The 19,896-nt window shown below is 53.6% G+C and overlaps 1 protein-coding gene across 5 annotated transcripts in view; it reads right to left on the bottom strand.

The window, feature by feature from the left end:
• Positions 1-217: 217 nt before the first annotated feature.
• Positions 218-19,896, bottom strand: part of ZMYM3 (zinc finger MYM-type containing 3) — a 32,962-nt gene continuing 13,283 nt past the window's right edge. For 3 of the 5 annotated variants that reach the window (XM_075162142.1, XM_075162143.1, XM_075162144.1), the window contains exons 6-25: positions 19,459-19,636; positions 18,824-19,036; positions 18,073-18,223; positions 17,394-17,509; positions 13,802-13,888; positions 13,321-13,471; positions 12,568-12,740; positions 11,979-12,144; positions 8,152-8,210; positions 7,412-7,580; positions 6,701-6,816; positions 6,371-6,545; positions 5,661-5,807; positions 4,749-4,852; positions 4,172-4,340; positions 3,899-4,050; positions 3,326-3,440; positions 2,164-2,418; positions 1,959-2,076; positions 218-1,557 (exon numbers count right to left, since the gene is read on the bottom strand). In XM_075162142.1, coding sequence (XP_075018243.1) covers positions 1,359-1,557; positions 1,959-2,076; positions 2,164-2,418; positions 3,326-3,440; positions 3,899-4,050; positions 4,172-4,340; positions 4,749-4,852; positions 5,661-5,807; positions 6,371-6,545; positions 6,701-6,816; positions 7,412-7,580; positions 8,152-8,210; positions 11,979-12,144; positions 12,568-12,740; positions 13,321-13,471; positions 13,802-13,888; positions 17,394-17,509; positions 18,073-18,223; positions 18,824-19,036; positions 19,459-19,636 — 3,013 coding nt within the window. In that variant the 3' untranslated portion in view covers positions 218-1,358. The remainder of the gene's footprint in view (positions 1,558-1,958; positions 2,077-2,163; positions 2,419-3,325; positions 3,441-3,898; positions 4,051-4,171; positions 4,341-4,748; positions 4,853-5,660; positions 5,808-6,370; positions 6,546-6,700; positions 6,817-7,411; positions 7,581-8,151; positions 8,211-11,978; positions 12,145-12,567; positions 12,741-13,320; positions 13,472-13,801; positions 13,889-17,393; positions 17,510-18,072; positions 18,224-18,823; positions 19,037-19,458; positions 19,637-19,896) is intronic. The other 2 variants (XR_012675554.1, XM_075162145.1) reach the window with 2 other exon arrangements.

The following is a 19,896-nucleotide window of genomic DNA, read 5'->3' on the forward strand; positions in this document are numbered from 1 at the left end:
AGAAGCAGGGCAGGGACAGGCAGGGCATGCCAGGCTGGCACAAGCAGGCACGGAGTCAGGGACCATCCCAGCACACCAAAGCTGGCAGCGCACCAGGGGACAGACAAGGTAGGAAATGCAGGCAGCACAGGCAGGCAGGGATGGACAGCAGTGGGACACTGGTCCTGCTCTCCTGCAGTGCCCACCCTGCCTGGGGGTGAAAAGCAGGGGCTGCCAAAAGTTTTCTGCATCTTTATTTGAAATGAATGGTTTCCAGAGACACAGGGTTAGTCCTACTGCCCTGGCATCACTACAACAAGACTGGTGAGCGGCTCACTCTCCACATGGACACAGAGAACAGATGGCCCCAGGCCAGGGCCCAGAACAATATATACAGGCTCAACAGGAGACCCATGTACAGCTCAAGAAAACCGATCAGAACACGAGGAGGGGCAGGAGGCAGCAGGGAGCAGCACAGCTGGAGGCAGGCTCGCCCCGGGCAGGGCACTGGCACCCCACTGCTTTGGGAGGGAGGGGGAGGCCTTTTGCCAGTGGCTGCCCGAGCCCCCAGCCAGAGCAAAGGGACCCACTGATGGCACCTTGCATGAGGGAGGGGGATTACGCCAGGACAGGGGACAGTGGGGAGAAAGGGGCAGCACTGGCACAGACCCTTCTCCATCAGTTTTCCGTCAACTCAGAAAACATTGACAAAATTGAGGGAGGCGTCCCTGTGGCAAGGTCAGGTCTCTGCCCTCATGTTCCAGAGCCAGCTCCCTCCGCTCCCTGAAGTCAGCCCAAACCTTTCCCGCCCCTGGGAACAAGCCCCCTCACCCAACAGCTCTCAGGCTGCCGGGGGTCCTTCCCCACTGGCTTGAAAACCCCATCCTGTGGCAGCAGCAGAGCTACCGTTCCTGCTGTGCCACCCGCAGCCTCACAAGGGGATGCTAAAGGAAGGGGGAATTAAAAGCCTCGGGGCTGCTGGTCCCAGATAGCACTCTGCCATATTGTGCGGTTCCTGCCCCGGGGCAGGGGGAGAGTGGGGTAGTGTCAGGGCTGGGGGTAGGGGGGATAGGGCTGGGCAAGGGGAACTACCCCGGGGGCTCTGCCACCCCTGTGCTGTGGGGACTGGCCGCAGGGAAGACTGCTCACCCAGCAGCCGGGACAGGAGGCAGGGCTGAGCACGGGAGCCACGTACATAAGAGAGGCCTGTAACGAGCAGGATGGGATGTCCAAGTCCAGTAACGATGAAGGGACAGCACCGCCGCAGCACCGCCGCAGCACCGTCCCCTCCCACGCTGCACGGCCCCCACCCTGCAGTGGGAGGCAGGGGGATGAGGCATCCAGGGCTGGAGCACAGCCAGCCTGGCAGCACGTCACTCTTAGTCCATGTCGTCCTCCAGGCCACTGAGCCGACTGTGCTCCTCGTAGATCTCCCTCACGGCCAGGATGCGGTTCAGCATGCTCTCCAGCATGCTCCGATCCATGGGGATGACCGAGTACCAGAGCGGCGATTCGGCGATGCACGACCGTTCGGGCTGCAGGTAGAAGACATCGTTGCGGTTCCGCAGACTCTCGGGACTGTAAAGAGAGAGGAAGGTGAGCCCTGGGATCAGCTCCAGGGGCTCAGAAAGCCTGGCCTGCCCCTCATGGTTATTAAGGCTTGTCACAGACTCTCATCCTTTGGCAGGATGAGGACACAAACTGAGTCTGCAGCTCCTTGCTCAGGACCAAAGCCCCTAAACAGCCAAGCACCAGGACTCATACTGCACACTCCTGCCTGTCTGGAGAGAGGCAAGTAGTGGAAAAGGCCAGAGAGAAGCATTGTCTCAACCATGGTCTATACAAGCAGCGCAGACCCTGGGCAAGGCTTCTCACTCAAGTACAAATGTTTGGAGAGCAGCAGCCACTCCATAGGGTCCCATCAAAACTGAGAGGTGGTTCGAAAATGGCACACGCCCCTTCTCCAGAGAAAGCCTCACCATTTGGAGAGATAAAACTCATAGAACTTGACCGGGCATCGAAGTGGGTTCATCCTGTTCTCCCGCTGCTCCAGCATTGGTACATCCTCCTCACGCTTCCGCTTTCCAGAGCCACCATCTGCAGAAGGGGAGAAAGCAGGATCATGGCAGGGACCCGATAGGGGAGGCAGGGGGATGGACAGAGAGATGCTCTGTCAGACCTTACCTCTGCCTTTCTTCTGCTTGGCAGGAGCGTAGTAGCGGATGCTCACCACCTTTGTCATGCCACGGGCCGTGGTGCACTTGCGGGACTGACGTACAACATTGGTGAAGGAGAGCTGCATGTGTTCCTCTGCTGTCTGCAGCCCGAAGAACTTGGTGTTGAAGAACATGAGGGTGTTGAGGAGCACAAAGGGTGAGTAAACGCCCAGCTGCTTGCACTCCCAGAGGTGCTCCTCCTCGACACGTGAGAAAACTGTGTCTGCAACGCACAGAGGAAGAACCAGGTACATCAACAGTGGCCTTGTAGCAATCCCGTCACCCTGCCCAGGCAAGCTCACTGCGAAAGACTGATGCTTCACAAGATCCCTTTTTCCACGAGGTTACTTCTTCAGAGCCACCAGCAGAGCTACATGCTGGCTTTGCCCAGCCATGAGCCACCCCAGAGTGCAGCCAAACCACAGGCCAGAACCCAAATCAATTCTAACCGCTCATCCCTATAGATAGCCACCTGGTACTCCAGGTCAGTGCTCCACCACGCTTAGCGTGAGATGAAGGAAAAGCAGCAGGCAGGACAGACATGGCCAGCTCCTGCCTAGACACACAGGTCTGGAGCCAAATGCCTCTGCATGGGACAGCCAATACGCAGAGGTGAGGCTGGATCTATGAACTAACTACTGACAAGACACAGAAGGAAGGCAGCCCAGATCACAGCATCATGAAAAGCCTCTGCAGAGCTCTAAGTTAGTCTGCTCACAAGGCAGCAGCACAGCAACCCTGGCCAACACTTTGCACAATGTGCAGGGCTTGCCCATGTGCTGGGAATACAAAGGCATGGGCCAGTGTGCCTCCTGGCTTGGTATCCTCTTTGCCGAAGGGTGGAAACATCACTGTGAAGTGTTGTAAAGATTCAAACTGTCCCAGAACACAAAGCAGCTGTGCTCTGCTCGCAGCTACCCTGACTCTGGGCAACAGAAGCTGCTGAGGCATAAACCGGGCTGGCTCTGCTGTCAGTATGGGTCGGTACGACCCCAAGACACAGTGGGACAGTGCTGCCTATGCCAAGAAAGGGGGTTGAGACCGGGGGAGCACAATCAGATCGGAGCAGCCAAGGCTAGAAGCACAAACTGGGTACATGTGGTGACTGAAGGTACTCTGGAGACACATACTATTTGGTAAGATTGTGGGTTGCCAGCCGCTCAGGGACTTGTTCAGCTCCTGCACAAAGGTCAGGTAGTAAAGGTCTGTAAATATATTCACCATACGATTGTTCTCGAGCAGGTACTAGAAAGGACAGAACACACAGTCAAGAGAGACATGGCAGCACCTGGAATGCAAACCCTCCCCAGAGAGCCCAGGGCACACATGCAGAGCGCCCCTCCTTGTACAACCAGAGCTGCGGGGCGGACTCCTAAAACCAGCCACTTCTGAGAGCTGTGAGGAAGACCCTGGGGCATGAAAAAGCAGACTTGGTGCTGAAGAAGGGACTGAGTTTGGGGAGATCTCCCAGCCCTCCTCAAGGATGTGCAAGAAGGGTGCAAGGCTGGGGAATAGCTGCCACCCTACCTGCTGGGCTTGGGAACAAAGACTGAACCAGGTGGGCTGCTGTCCTGGGGTGAGGCACTGAAGGAGAGTCCAGTGAGCCTCTCTGGGTCCCCAGGAGGCAGAATAAAGGGTGCGAGCTCCCCTCACCAGATCTGACCCCCAGGCTGAAGACTTGAGGGCAGAAAGCCCTCCCTTACCTGCTGGATGCCAAGGCAGAGGTAATAGATGCTGTCCGGTTCATAGCGCTCCCCATTGGGCCGTGTTATCTCCTTGACAAACTGGGCCAGGCCATAGTTGAGCTCAGCTGCTGTGCAGGCCAAGATGTCTTCCTTGATCCTCATGGGCTTGGCTGTGGAGACAAGCACAGCAGCCTCAGACAATAGCCTGCAAGGCCAGGAGCACCTCAACACCCTGGGACCCAGCTTCTGGGAGGTTTCTGCCACTCCACCCCATACAGACAGGGCACTTACGGCCAAAGCGTAGCTCCTCTCCCTTACTGGTCTCTCCCCCTGCATACTTGGCTTGCACCCAGGACTTCCAGGCATTCACACCGTATGAGTAGTTCAGCACTGTGCAGCTGGGCTGGCTGCTCATTGAGTCCCGAGAACAGCTTTCAGAGAGCACCAGACGCTTCTGCCCCTGCAGAGAGATGTACTGTGAGACTGGGCACCTACCTGGGACAGATGCAAGAGCCCTGGCCACCCCTCAGACTTGCTGACTGCCAGCTCCCTCCCAGCACGCCTGTGTGCATGCCAACAGGCATCCTTCTGCTGACAGCCAAGCCAACAAGGCCCATTAGTTACGAGGACCACAGGCAGGAAAGAGGCCAGCTCTCACATGATCTGTAGCATCAAAGCTCCTCCGAAGTGACAGGCAAGTATTTTCATTCAAGGAGAGGCACACAGGCCAGGCATGCCCTGAAGGGAGAGGGCACAACCTCCCCAGCACATCAAAGCCTCTGGCACGCTTCACCTCGTACGTCCCAGACAGCAGCTCCCACTCCAAACCCAAAGAGCTTTAAGCAGGCACTACCCACAGAGAGCTCACCTTTCGGACAGCACGAGGCAGATCTTGCTCTGTGGACACATCATCTGGTCCTACCAGTCCACAGTCAAAGAGGAAGTCCACACTGGGGTTGATGTCTAGAGGGTCTGAAAGGAAACACAGGCAGAGGGGCTCAGCTGAGACTTCTCATCCTGTCCCCCGGCCTGGTTCTTACAGCAAGATGAAGAAGGAACATGCAACCCAATGCTTCACACCCTCCACCACTGCCTGGCATGAACTTTGAGCCACAGCCCAACAAAGGAAATACAGCTCTGGCTAAGCTTTCTTAGACTAACTAGACCCCCACATTCTCCCCTCTGACAGTTTTTTGTTTGTTTGTTTTTCAAACCTGAGGAACATTCCTCATCCCCTTGTGCCAGGCCACCACTGGGGACAGCCTGGCACATGCACCCCAATTCTCTGTCCTTTGCTGCTAGCATCTTGCTTCAGCACTGCTATGCTCATGCAAGTTCCTGCCTCTTCTTCCACCTTCTGCCCACTAATGGACACTCAGCAATTCTGCTGTCTCCCAGGATGTCATGCCCTGTCCAGGTCTCTCTCTTGCCTTGCTGGATCCTCTGGAATCATCATCCATAAGCATACCAGTGCTGCTGCCCTGCTTTTTGTGCTGTTAAAATCAGCTTCTCATTCCCCTTCTCTGCAGACCTATGTTCACAACAGGTCAGTTAGTCTAGACAAACACACACTCCTTCAAAAGTGGTGGTCTCCTCACCCCTGCTGTGAGCAGTCATCTGCAAGACTCTCAGTTTCTGGACTCAAGCCTGGTCAGTCAGAGGGCATGGGGAGGTAAGTTCACACAGCTCTTAATGCTGCTGGCAATGGTCAGCCAAGGGCAGCGGGAGGACCCTGCTGCAGCATGAGCAGCGCTGCATGCCTGCTTCACCCAGCTCTTACTCTTAGGGAAGTCAGCCTCCAGGTCCTGGCCCGGCTCATCGAGGACATTTGCCATCTTGACAGCCATAGCCAACACATCGTCCCGTGCCGGTCCAAAGAGATCACAGTCCTCCAGGAGACCCTCTGCACTCTGGTTACTCACCAGGTCTGCAATGCAAAAGGAGATCATAAACCCAACTTTCAAGAAAGTCCTTCATCTGTTTTCCTTGTGATAGCTGGAAAATGAAGTCAGGCTTCCTGCAGCAGTCCTATGCTCACAGCAGCCCCACAACATCTGCACTGCCCAGCTTTCCCTGGACAGCAAGATGTTGGATGTTTGTCCTCTCCCCAGCCACAGCCCTAGTCACTTAGCCTTGAGGAATGCAGCCCCCAAGTAAAAAGACCTGCGAGGTCAGGACTGCTAGTCTTCTGGCTGGGAAGCTGCTTTAGGTAAGAGCCTGAACAGCCACCTGAATAAACTAACAGTGCTGCACTGTGCCACAAGTGCCACAAGACTAGCACTCCCAAAAGGGACAGTGGCAGACACTGCTCCCTGCTGCAGCTATTCCCTCCTGGTACCTCCTCAGCGGAAGTTGAGGACTTGCTCTTCCCTGCTCCCTTTTCAAAGGCTTTGGGGGAGCTGCAATCCAGACAGATGCTCTAGCTCCAAGAGCCAGTAAACCCCACATGATCCCGGCGGTTGGGCCAGATCAAGCCGTGGCAGAACCTACCGCACAGGTCTGAGGAGGCCTTATCCAGTTCCTCAGCCTCTGCAATCATCTCGGCCATGGCCAGGATGTCAGCCTCCAGGGGATTGGAGGGGATCTTCACCTTCAGCTCCTCAATGGTCTCCACAATCTTATCTGTGCTCTCCAGCGTGGTGGGCAGGAACATTGGCACAGGCACCTGTCGACAGCAGCATACCAGGCAGAAAACTGACACTCAGCCGACTGATGTAAAAGCAGGGGCAGGAGAAGAGGATGAACAAAGAAGCAGGGAGGCTGCAGCAAGGCAGGATCAAGACAGTAAGAGAACACGAGCGGGTGGAGTATGTCGCTTACCGGGACAGGCATGGAGAAAGGCACAGGTACTTTCTGGCAGTACATATGCATAGGCACAGGCACGAAGATCGGGACGGGGATTGGCAACACAATCACCTGGGGCTTCCAGTCAGCCTCTGACAAGAGCAAAAGTAGGTCAGTGAGCCTGCTCCCAGCAGCTCCTCCACCCAGCAGCCCTACTGCACACTGCCATGCCCCCTGCCATCCAACACCACGGCACTTCCAGCCACCAGCTTCTGTGACTCATGGGCAGAGCTGGAGCAGCAGCAAGCCAAACAGCCCTGCAACAAGAGAGGCTTGCCTTAGCCAGAGGTGCAAGCCCTGCTCTTACACGACCCTGCTGAGAGATCTAGTTGCCTTGCATATGCTGGAGACCACATACACATGCTCAACAGGAGCTACACAGTGGAACCTGCTGAGCAGGCGGTCCTCTAACGATCTCCAGAGGAACAGGAGCTGTCCCACAAGAGGTGGGATCATGCTGCAGTGCTCTCTGCATCTCTCCTTTTGCTGCTGATGGAAATGGGCTCCCAACCTCCAGCCCTGCCATGTGTGCCCTGCACTGCCCTGAGACTCCTTAGCACGGTGCCAAACACCCAGCCACTCTGTACAGCATTTCAAGCTGGATTCACGTTTAGTCTGGAGCAGGGACGTGCCACTTGCCTTTCCAAAACGCCCCTGTAATCCTGCAGTTATGTCTTGTTTTCCTACCTGTCTGACATCCTTTGGACTTCATTTCTATCTTGCAGGAAACGCCCCGGTTTTGCATCAGTGGTTTACACATGGCAGCTTTGTTTTTCCGAGGGGTGGCTGGAACCGGAGGGGGCGGGGGAGGCGGCGCAGCTGGAGACATCTGGGCTGAGGAGGTCTTTGCTGACAGCTGAGGAAATGCAGAAAGCAAGAGATTGGTGTCCACCTAAGGCAGCACCACCTCTTCCCAACGACGCCTACAGCTGGAAAGACTCCTAAAGCACCTCCTGGAGCCTGGCAGTCCCCAACACACACACACGTGTGATCGCTCCCGCGGTCAGACCCCGACAAAGGACAGCCAAGCTGCTCCTGGCAGGCAGCAAGTCTGTGTGGCATCTCTGCAGCAGCCAGCAGGGAGTCTGGCACTGGTTGCTCCTGCCCCGCAAGGCAGCGAGGGGCACAGTGGGACAGTGACTATACCCAGGTACAGGGGAGCACCGTGCAAAGAGGAGCCAGTGCCACAGTGGCAGGCCATTCTGGAGCTCATCATCGATTGCTGGGAAATGGTTATTCTTCACCCTTGCAAGAGATATGCTGATGCTGCCCTCCCCAGCAGCTCTTATCAGCTCCCACTACCCAGACATTTTAAAACGCACTGGTTGTAGAAGAATGAAATCTCCCTGAGCAATGGCAGATCTGTCCTCTTTTGGGGACAGCCCCTTTGTGCTATCTTGCAAACTCCTACCTCCAGCAGGCCTTACCATGTTAGTCTCTGCCTTCTGTGGGGAAGGGGCAGGTGGTTTTGGCTCTGAAGTCTGACCTGTAAGAGAATGCAACGACTCTAAGTTCAAGAGCTCCTGGGCCAACAGGTCCCACTGCTGGGACTGGAGGTGGCAGCAGCCAGAGGGCAGGGACAGGCTCCCCAGAAACTGCTCCTGGCCACTCCAGGAACAGTTAATGTTTCCACAATCTCTAGCCCTAGCAGCTCAGAAGACACTACAACTCCAAAATCAAGTCATTCCCATGTCATTTTGTGCTCCCTTGCAGTCCACCCCATCCCCATCACAGCAGGTCAGGAGAAATCCCAGCCCCTTGTAGAGAGAGGAATCCAGGGCTCTATTCCCAGCTCTGCCTATTGGCTTGCTGTACCGAGCCATGGCCCCTCCCTGTGCCTCCATCTCCCTGCTCTAAATATCTTGGCAAAGTGCTTCGAGATCCCTAGGAAGAAGGCAACAGAGCTAGTAGTAGTGTTACGAGATATCCTAGAAAGCATTGAGACAGCTTTGCCCCAGCCCTAGGGATGCAGTACATTCCCCTAAAGAAAAAGGGGATCACCTGCAGGTAAGAGGTGCATGTGGCAGACACTAGTCTCAGGTGGTAACAATATCATCCTGGCTTGGACGACAATTCCAGCTCATTTGCTCTGCAGAGAACCTGCACCCATCTCAAAGGCTGATGAGCTACAATAGCACCTTCATCCAAGTCTCCTGTGAGCCCTGGTTACCCATGTGGCTGGTAAAAAAACTGCCTTCTACAGCACTGACTAACCGTGGGCCATGCATGAAGAAGACACCTGCAAGGAAAGCAGAAGTTCTCAGCACCCAAAGGAAGTGGTGGGTCCATTTGCACCTCCTACATACCAATAGGCTCTCCAGGAAAGACCCAGACTCCCAAAGGACCAACACATGGGCATTCGCACTGTGCAGATTTCCTCTGTCCCGAGGAAACACAGGACAGCTCTTGAGCAATTGGAGGCCCAGCAAGGTCCACTTGCTGACCACCACAGGGGGACAGGTAAGTTCCAGTTGGCGGAAGCTCCCTAACCTGTGGCTGAGCATTCAGCCATAGGATCTGCAACGGTCTCAACGGGTCCAGGAACTCCCTCTGACCAGATCCAAGTGGATGGGCAGCAGGTGGGAGACATCAATGCCTTGAATAAGAGAAGACAAGCTATGGAGTATGAGCAGAGTTTCTGCTGCAGCAGAATCAAAAGCAAAGTTGATTGCCCCACAGGCCAATGATTTAGAACTAAGGGAAACAAGATCCTCCTGCCACAAAGCTCCATGTGCTACATGTCCAGGCTTCCAGGAAAGCTGCAGCTTGTTCTTTACTCTCATTCCAACACCAGCAAGGAGCTGTGAAGGCATTGCCTGCACCAACCGTGACTTCTGGCCCTCTACCCTCTCCAGCTGGACAGCCCTGTGCAGAGGCAGTTCCCCTTGGAAGTCTTTGGGCACAGTTCTGTGGTAGAAGCTCCTCAATCCCTTATTACACAGACTGTTCCCAGCAAAGGAATGGCCACTTTTATCGTCAGCAAGCACTCTCAGGATCACCAGCTTGGCAACAGCCACTGGGTCACAGGAATGAATTGTTTTAGGCACCCACTGGCTGCAAGAGAAGAAGCAAGTAGTCAGCAGCTCTGCCCAAGATGGGCCTGAAATCCAGGTAGTCCCTTGTGAGCTGGTAACACAGCTGCCAGGTCCACAGGAGACCCTGGCTGGACCAGGCAGAAGCTGCTCCTCACCATGCACTGACAAGCTGCTCCTCCCAAAATCCCCTGCACAGCACGCTGCGTTGGAAAGCTCTCTCTGTAAGCACACGGCAGGCCCTGGCTCCACCACCCTTCCTTTGCAAGCTGAGCAGTATGCCATGGTCCTGGGACAAGGACGTCCACAGCTATCCCACAACTGGCAGGGGATGGGTGTGTCAGAACACATAGAGGACCCAGTGCCACCAGCAGCATTCATCAAGCATGGCAGCTGCTGGGGCAGCCCGGAGCTTGTGCTCAGCCGAGCACTCACCACTGCTGATGGGCTTTTCCTTGGCTGCCCTCAGAATTCTCTGCCTCACAGGGTGCACAGAGAGGCAGCTGTGGCACGGTGAAGGGTGACACCCCACATGCCAAACAGCAAAGTTCTTGGGGGCCTCCAGAGACATGGTGGAGGGGGGCACTCAGACTCTCGTGGTTGTTGGTGGTGGAGAAGGTACTTCTCAGTCTTGTGGTCCATGGCTCCAAGGAGACAATGGCTAAATGGTATGAAGCATCCTTCCCCCTGCAGGCAAAGCTTGCTCACTGTGCCTGTGTCCCAAAAGCAGTGTTACTGGTCCCTCACAAGCGAGACGCCTTGAAAGCAGAGGACAAATGGAACAGCATGGCTAGGGCTGTAGAATCACCTGGTGAGCTACAGGAACCAGCAAGTTTAACACCTCTTCCTCCCCTGGGCAGCAGGACACTATGCCCCATCAAGCAGACTCCCCCTGGGCACCCCCATGCCAGCAGAAACCAATAGTTCCTTATCCAGGTCACTCCAGTGTGCTGCCACTTGAGCCGTTGCCTCACATGGCCTTTTACGGAGCGCAGCTTTTGGAGGGCAGGGTGGGACTCCCTGGCTGGGGGAACCTGCTGCTTCCGGCAGAGCAGCTCTGCTTTGCTGTCTAACCAGCACTGACATCCAGGGCATCCCCATCTTGCAGTCAGCCCACTGCATCAGAAGAGGAACCAGGAAGAGTCTGGAGATGGAGGACGAGGTCTCTCATAGGAAGGTCCTTGTCTTGGTTTCCCCTCCTTGGCGCACCCTAGTCAGGGTTTTACACCTCATGAAATCCCAGGGAGGGCAGCAAAGCCCTGAGCCTGCGATGCAGGTATCTGTCGAAGCTTGATGCACCGAAGTGAGTCTCACCATAAGCTGCAGGCATTTTAACTAAATCACACAAATTACCTAGAAGATCACTGCCTATGAAAGACCAAGCAGAATGAGACTATGCGAGTGTCCAAGGGCCAAGCGATGTCTTGTCACTGTCACTAGGAGCACCTTCCATCCCGAGGGACCCCAAAGCACTTTGCAATCTTCCATAAGCAACTGGCTCAAGTTAATGATAGGAAATGGGGCAACAGGCAGTGAAAATCTCCTCTCCAGCTGGAACTCCACAGATGCAGAATGGGGTTATCCGGGACACGGGATTGGCAACTCCCCAAAGCTGCAGCGATCTTTGGGTATGTGGTAGGACTCCAACCTAACATCGCAAGACAAAGTGCCTCCAGCAGCTCAGCGCTCCCTCAAGATCGTTCTAGGTTCAGCTCTGGCTGAGGAGAGCTCACCTAAGCATCACCAGCACCACTTCCTGCAGCACCCTGTGTTTTCCTTGAATGTTTCCCATCCAAGCACTGACCTGGCCCAATCCTGATTAGCTTATGAGATCTGAGAAGGTCACAGCTCGGAGGTGGTGTGGGGCTACAGGTGGATTATCATGCCAAACCACGCTGTCCCCTAACCCTGTAAATCGAGCTCTCCGCTGGCAACATGAGGATGTTAAATCCCTGAGTATCCTCGCTAAAAGTGTGAGCTACAGGCAGCACGCTGGCACCGGCTCCTCCCGTCTGGGCCCTGTGTGTCATAGAACCATAGACGTTAGAGATGGAGAAGCCCCATTTGGTCCCACTCCGTCCTTTCCCCCCCAAGGGCCAGTGCAGGATTGTTCCCTAGCGTCTCATCCAGTCCCGGGTCGGAAGCTTCCACCCCTCGCTGTTCAGTCTTCCCTGCGCCTCTCGGACTGAGCTATGCAGGTCCCCTCCCTCCCTCCTACTCACTGTTCAGCAGGCTCTCGGGCCCCTTCTGCGTGTCCAGGTTGGGCTGGTTCTGTTGATTGTAAAATCGCAGCAGACACTGCTGGTTGCAGAAGTGTTTGATTTGCCCCCGCCAGTGGATGGTTTCCAGCAGCTTCCCCTGACGCTTGCAGGCATGGCACCGAGCTGCCTAAAGCCCGCATCAGCAGGAGAGAAACAACGAGTAACTAACCACACCCCCTCCGAGTGCAACACAACTCTCCAGTGAAAGGTGCACATAGCAAGGTGCTGTGAGCTTCCCCACAGCAGTGCCCTGCCAGTGCCAGCCGGGGACTCCAGCGGTGCGAACTTCTCACAGCAGCACTAGCCGCGGATCCAGCACTGTGAGCTTCCTCAGTGCAGTGCTCTGGCAGGATCAGCTGGGGACTCCAGCTACATGAGCTTCCCCGTAGCAGTGTCCCGTCATTGCCAGGCAGGACTCCAGCAGTGCCAGGTTCTCCGCAGCAGTGCCAGCCAGACTCCAGCAGTGCGAACTTCCTCAGTGCAATGCCCACTTATCAGGGTGCCGTGCCCACCACAGCACTTAGCACAAGCTGCCAGTACCAATACTGACCTTGAAGTACCAGAGCAAGTATTTGCTTTTGCAGTCTTCACTACAGAAGTCCCAGGTGCTGCCCTCCAGCTGCTCGGTGACCGCCCGCTGGCAGGTCTGAGAACAGTAGGTGCAGGTGATGCAGCACAGGCCCAGGTTCTTGGTGAAATCCTGTTTGTAAAGAAGCACACACCCTGCGGAGAAACAATAGGAGTGAAACCTTCCCAGGATGAACTGGGGGCCTCCCTGACCCAACATGACCAGAATCCAGGTCTGCGGAGACAACAGAGCACACGCAACACACTGTAGGGAACAATCCAGCACTGGCCCCTGGGGCTGGGATAAGATGGGACCTCATGGGGACTTGCCATCTCTCACCTCCATGCTTCTAGGAAGAGTCTGACTCCAACCTCCTGTGTGCAGGAACCCAGCAGGCAGGGCAAGGCCAGGTCAGGCCAGCCCAGACGCAAGAGCGTAGAAGTGCATGATGACAGGAGGAGCGGAGCTGCCACCTGCTGTCTCCCCAGCCCCCAGAGAGAGAAAAGCTGTGAGAAAGCCCTCCCCAAGGACACAATGAACGGTAAAGATCTTGCCCTAGGGCCTGGCTGGACAGCAAGCCATCCCCACGACAGTCCTCCCTTCACTGCATGGCAAGGCTCTCACCCCAGGGCCTGGCTAAGACAGTATCCCCTCTGTTCCTCTCCATGCTCTCTTCTCCTCCCCCAGCATGGGCTGGCATGGGGGCTCTGCCTCTCCCGTGCCTTCCCCAAGTACCTTCGCTGCAGAAGTTCTTCTCCACTCCGGAGAAGCGGATCTTCTCATGCAGCAGCTTCTCCTGCTTGCAGTGCTCACACTGAGACACCACCCCGCGCAGCCGCTTGAAGTCCTCGCAGCAGTCCTTGCAGCAGAACTGATACACCTTGTCCTGCCAAAGAAACCACCACCAGGTCAGCCAGGCTGGCAGGAGCTCCCCACACTTCTTGGGGAAGTAAAAGCAAGACTACAGGGCTGAACCAAATCCCCAGCTCTCCTGGCATGGGGTTTGGCAGAAGTGGTCTCCTCCTGCCCTTCTGACATCCAGCTGAACATCAGGAACACAGCACTCAGCGCACGGTCTCCAGGCATGTCTCTGCAGCTAAGGGATTCAGAGCACTGGCGTAGAAGGAGCTCTACTTTGAGCAGGAAGAGGAAGGAGCCCTGCGGTCCTCACCAGGGTTGGCCTCTGCCTCAACATCTCCCTGGGGAAAGTCCTCACCTGCCAGTCTAGGATCTCCGGCTTCCCGCTGAAAAGATTGTGGCAGTAATGGCAGTTGAGATGGATCCCACCTTCTGGGCTGGTTCGCTGCAGGAGACAGAGACACGTCATGGAGGGAGAGGCACACAGAGGGCAGTGAGCACCCGCTTCACACTGCCACCACCTCCTGCCTCCTCCACCTTTCACAACAGTCTGCCTGCCTCTGCTCAGACCTGTGCTTGCTGCCACTGTCAGTGACTCACAGTCAGTCTGCCAGATCATGTCTCAAGCTCCAGGAGCGCGCATTCTTGAGCGCAATTTCACTTTGCTTCCAGCGTACTGGGTCCAGTTCTTCTCAGGAAGGCAAGCTTTCAAGTTGCCACCCCTCTGGATTTGAAAACATTAAGAGATAGGGGCTCCGCTACCTCTTCTGAGAATTTCTCTAAAAGATCTTGAAGCACAGGTGCTTCTATTTTCAAGGTAAAGCAACTTCAGAATTCAAGCAGCCGTTCTCATCCCACCTTCCCCTGCTAGATTAAACAGCCATTTAGCACTTGGTGTCTTGTCCACAAGGATATATTTATTAATAAAGTCATCTTCCTGGTTTTCTTTCTGACAACCTCAGATAAGGTGCTCTGCGAGTGCCTCATCACATGCATTTTTCAAGCCCAAATGTAATTTTTCTGTCTTTTTTCAGTATACTTCCAATTTTTCTTCAACATTGAAAATAAAGTGGACATCGGATGAACATCCTTCCTATCTGTGCAACATTCTAGGTAGCTCTTTTGCTCCCTAGTCCCCAAACTTTAACTCCCTGTTCCTCTGCTTGTACTTGCAATAACTTAATTAATCCTTCCCTCTGTGGTTATAAACTGAGATGCTCATACTGAATGGATTATCTGCTGTAATCCCAGGGCCTTTTCAAAATCCTTACCTTCCCAGGACTTACATCCCCACACTACTTGAGTAAAGCTGATACAGGATCTTGCACTGAACTATGCACAGTTTAAGCACACTGTTAGGAGGAACCAGTCTTGTCAAGCAATCCAATTGCTTTGCTTTCTATGACTGCCCTGACCTCAGCATGAGTTAACACTTCACCAGATTTTGTTTCATCTGCAAAATTTTATCACGGTTACTTTGATTTTATTGCCAGATGACTGATGAAGATGTTGAACTCCTTGGGCTTAATACTGATCCCCAAAAAGCCATCTTGAAACACTCTCTTCAGTGGTTTTTCTTTGACAAGTGTGTCCTGAGATCTGCCAGCAAGACAGTTCCTAATCCAGGTTATGCATGGGTTTACTCATACACTACAATGCTGATTTTACATGGCAGTAATTCAAGTTAGGTGAATTAGGTTAAGTCCCTCGAAAAAGGGAAACATTGCACCCATTTTCAAAAAGGGTAGAAAGGAGGACCCTGGGAACTACTGACTTGTCAGCCTCATCTCTTTGCCTAGAAAGATCATGGAACAGATGCTCCTAGAAGCTATGCTAAGGCACATGGAGGACAGGGAGGTGATTCAAGACAGCCAGCATGGCTTTACCAAGGTCAAGTCTTGCCTGACCAACCCAGTGGCCTTCTATGATGGAGTGACTACATCAGTGGACAAGGGAAGAGCTACAGATGTCATCTATCTGGACTTCTGTAAGGCCTTTTACACGGTCCCCCACAATATCCTTCTCTCTAAATTGGAGAGATATGGATTTGATGGGTGGACTGTTTGGTGGATGAAGAATTGGTTGAATGGTCACATCCAGAGGGTAGTGGTCAATGGCTCAATGTCCAGATGGAGATTAGTGACAAGTGGTGTCCTGCAGGGGTCTGTATTGGGACCAGTACTGTTTAATATCTTCATCAATGACAGACAGTGGGATCGAGTGCACCCTCAGCAAGTTTGCAAACGACACCCAGCTGAGTGGTGCAGTTGACACGCCTGAGGGACGGGATGCCATCCAGAGGGACCTGGACAAGTTCGAGAAGTGGGCCCCTGTGAACCTCACGAGGTTCAACAATGCCAAGTGCAAGGTCCTACACCTGGGTTGGGACAACCCCTGGTATCAATACAGGCTGGGGGATGAAGGGATTGAGAGCAGCCCTGCCGAGAAGGACTTGGGGGTACTGGTGGATGAAAAGCTAGACATGAGCCGATAATGTACACTCGCAGCCCAGAAGGCCAACTGTATCCTGGACTGCCCAAAAAGAAGTGTGGCCAGCAGGTCAAGGTCGAGATACTTCGTCTAGCTCTGGAGTCCTCAGCACAAGAAAGACATGAACCTGTTGGAGTGGGTCCAGAGGAGGGCCACAAAAATGATCAGGGGGATGGAACACATCTCCTGTGAAGAAAGGCTGAGAGAGTTGAGGTTGCTAAGCCTGGAGAAGAGAAGGCTTCGGGGAGACCTTATTGCAGCCTTTCAATACTTATAGGGGGCTTATAAGAAAGATGGGGACAAACTTTTCAGTAGGGCCTGTTGCAACAGGACAAGGGGGAATAGTTTTAAACTAAAAAAGGGTAGATTTAGACTAGATATAAGGAAGAAGTTTTTTACGATGAGGGTGGTGAAACACTGGCACAGGTTGCCCAGAGAGGTGGTAGATGCCCCATCCCTGGAAACATTCACGGTCAGGCTGGACGGGGCTCTGAGCAACCTGACCTAGTTGAAGATGTCCCTGCCCATGGAAGGGGGTTGGACTAGGTGACCTTTAAAGGTCCCATCCAACCCAAACTATTCTATGATTCAAGTCTTATGAATTCTACAACTGTAAAAATTCTACAGCTACCCTACCAACACCATTTGTGATCTCAGCAAAGGATTACATCAAGGATTTATTAAAAACCAACCAAACAAAAAAACCCACAACACCCAAAAACCCCCCAACACAAAAAACACAAGAAAAAAAACAAACCCCCAAACCAAACTGCAACTGCCAGTAACTAACTCTACCTCTAGATTCGCTAAGTTTTCCCAGTTGCCTAAGGCATGTCCTGGCCTAAGTTTCCCAGGTCCTCCTGGCTGTTGCTTTGTTTTTTGACAACTATGCAAAACTAATATTCTTCTAGTTGCCTTTGAATACCACAAACATTTAATCTATGCTGAAACTTAACATCAGAAGATTAAAAACCACCAGTCAAGCCTCTGAGGATTATTAAACATGAGGTGTCCAGGCCTGCTGGTTGTAAATTTTTAGACAACACATCCTAGAAGACTTATGTTCCTTGGTGACACCTGGCTTAGAGGGCAGCTCTGCCTCTTTCCGCCCCACTAGCAGGTGCCCACTGTGCTTTGTAGCTTACTTGTGCTTTTGCTTGTGCCCTCATAAGGCCACTACATCCCAAACCACTCATGCAGCACAGCTCTGCACTGCACTCCCGGTGGGCATAACCTGATAGACAGGAATGAATTACAGCCCGTCTTATCCCAATGGAGGAAAGGGGAGATAGGGCCAAGACTTGAGTTATTGGGAACTACAGTGACTGCAACTCTTATGCTCCAGCAGAGACTTTCTTATGGACCCTCTCTGAGGAGCTTGAGGAAGGTGGAGCCTCTATTAAGTGTGAAAGGAAGCATGAGCTCTATGGTCCAGCCCAGCATGAAGGATATTTCAGTACCTGGAATTTGGTCCAGCAGCTGGGGCTGCAGAACTGGTAGACAACCCGGTCTGTCTTGTTGTAATAGCAGGGTTCAGATAAACTCTTTCTGCAGAAGCTGCAGGGTCTAGGGGGACCTGATGAAACAGACAGGAATCGGTGAGGGCAGCAGCACAGGACGTGGGACTGGATTCTGAGGATGGCATGCAAGCTACTCACTCATCCTCAGTCTGTCAAGCTATTATCAAAAAGCAAGGGACAAGAACACCAGGAAACTAAGAGCACCAGATTCTGCTAGGACAGAAACGTTAAACACCGATGGAGAGCAGAGTGGTTCAAAGAAGTGACCCTCGCTCTACAGGAATTTGGACAAAACAGGCTGCAACACTTGCACCAGAGACCATACCCATTCCTGTACCCATTCCTGGACACCCTGGTACTCCATATAATGGAAAGGGCAATGCCAGCCCAGTACTGCTTCCTGCATTCTCAAGAACAACAATGTACACTACTCCTCAGTATTAAGATGTCTACATGCCAGAAGGGATCCTCCCTCTCCAAATCTTCCACTTGTCTCACTGGACTCCTCCCCAGGCAAGCAACATGCCTTCTTTCCAGTCTCATCCACAAGCAATAAATAGTACTAAGGAAGGAGTAAGAGTGGAGAGGTGACTGATTCCCTGTACATAGGTGCTCTTACCAACCAAGCCTGACTGCTTCACTTTGTGGGAGGTAGTGCAGCAAATGGAGCAGAACAGGCCCATCTTGCCACTGCGATCCACGTTGGGCAGCATGTCAAAGTTCTTGCACAGCGTCTTGCACCACATGCACGGGTAGACCCGAGTGTTCTTCTGCAAACACAGAGCAGAACAGAGCTGCGAGGGAGACCATCACAGCCAGCAAGGTCTGAACTTCATATACCACCCTACTACTGGATCCACCACAGGGCAGCTCTCCGGCAGGGAATGCCTGATGCCAGAGCCAGGCTCATAGTCTGCAGGTTCAGGTGGTGGTAGCAAAAAAGGCCGCCTTTGGCACCTCACCTTCCTGTTTCAAGGGTACCCTGGCAGGAATAAAGAGCTTGGCAATCCCATCAAGACAGTTAAGTGAAGCCTGCTCATGCCACAGAGGAACATATCCAGCCAAGCTTTGGGGAGACATCCAAAAGAAGCCAGCCCATGCTAACTGCATATACCAGTGTTGCTGCACAGTCCAGCTTATTGAGTGCCTGACCCGTGCTCAGGTCCAAGATGGGCCCCACGCAGAATAAATAAATTCTGTTTGCCTGCTTCAAAGTTTCCTCCACAGCAATATCTTAAATGTTTTGTCAGCAATAAAAGGCCAAGGGGATTCAAGTCACCTGTTATTGCAAAAAGTGCCCTGTGCCACAAGGAGCAAAGGAGCTGTGTGCCCACGGAGACCCCCCACCTCAGGCAGCTGACTCCACACACCTTCTTGTAACTGTTGAGACAGGCAGAGTTGCAGAAGCGTTTTTGCTGGCCTTCGTGGAAGAGGTATTCCAAGGGCAAGCCCTTGTTGTATATGTAAAGTCCGCAGTTGTCACAGCAGTTGGTTTTCAGCCCCTTGGTGGCCCGGAATTTGGTGAAGCAGGCGTCGCTGCAGATGCGGTGAACCACATTCCCATTGCTGACCTCATGCTGGATCTGCAGACACATCATTGCTGTCACTCCCCCAAACCACTACGTGCCTCCTTCTGACATGTGTGCACCACTACTACCATGGCCCTTGGGATAACAGGCTGTTACACTAAAACTCGGGCAAGTGCCATACTGGAAGCTGGTGTGGACTCAGGCTGGCCTCCTCTCTCCAACTGGAAGAGCTGAGTGGCAGGAAGCAATGAGCTTCAGGGTGGGGAGAAGCAGAAGCCTTATTTCTTCTGCTGGAATAAGGGCTGGTTCACAGTAACAAGGAAGGACCTGGGAGTGAGCCCAAGCCAGCTTAGGGGCTGAGGCCTCACACTACAGGAGAACCTGGCAAACACCTTGCAATGGTCCCAGGCAGGGCCAAGTGCTGCAGGTCACAAGCACCTCATCCAGGTCATGGGAAGGACAAGGGATTTGTTTACCTCGCCAGGTTTGTGGCAGACGCTGCAGCGGCTGGTGTCTGAGGCATCTGCAGACTGAGGTGCTGGTCTGTGCTGCTGTGCCTCATAGAGCGAGAGGCAGACAGAGGTGCAGAACTCATGGAAAGAGCCGCCTGAACCGATCTGGACAACCACAGAGTCCTTGGTGTTCCAGATCTCCCTGGGGATCAAGAGGGGATGTGTTAGTGCAGGGAAACACCAGTCCTGTCACAAAGGCACAGGATGGCACACTGCAATGCACGGGACTTTCTGGTGTCCCAAAAGGGTGGCAAGAACAGTCTCACAGCAGCTTCTGTCCCAGCCCAGAGGGGTGGTGCCTGAAGACAGAGCACGCGGCAGGTTGTTTTGAGAGGAGGCTGGGATATGGGGCATTGAGTCTGGGGACAGGCAGGGAAAGGCAATAATGTGAAGGGGGTGTAG

Source organism: Calonectris borealis, chromosome 13, assembly GCF_964195595.1.
Source record: "Calonectris borealis chromosome 13, bCalBor7.hap1.2, whole genome shotgun sequence".
Lineage (NCBI taxonomy): Eukaryota > Metazoa > Chordata > Aves > Procellariiformes > Procellariidae > Calonectris > Calonectris borealis.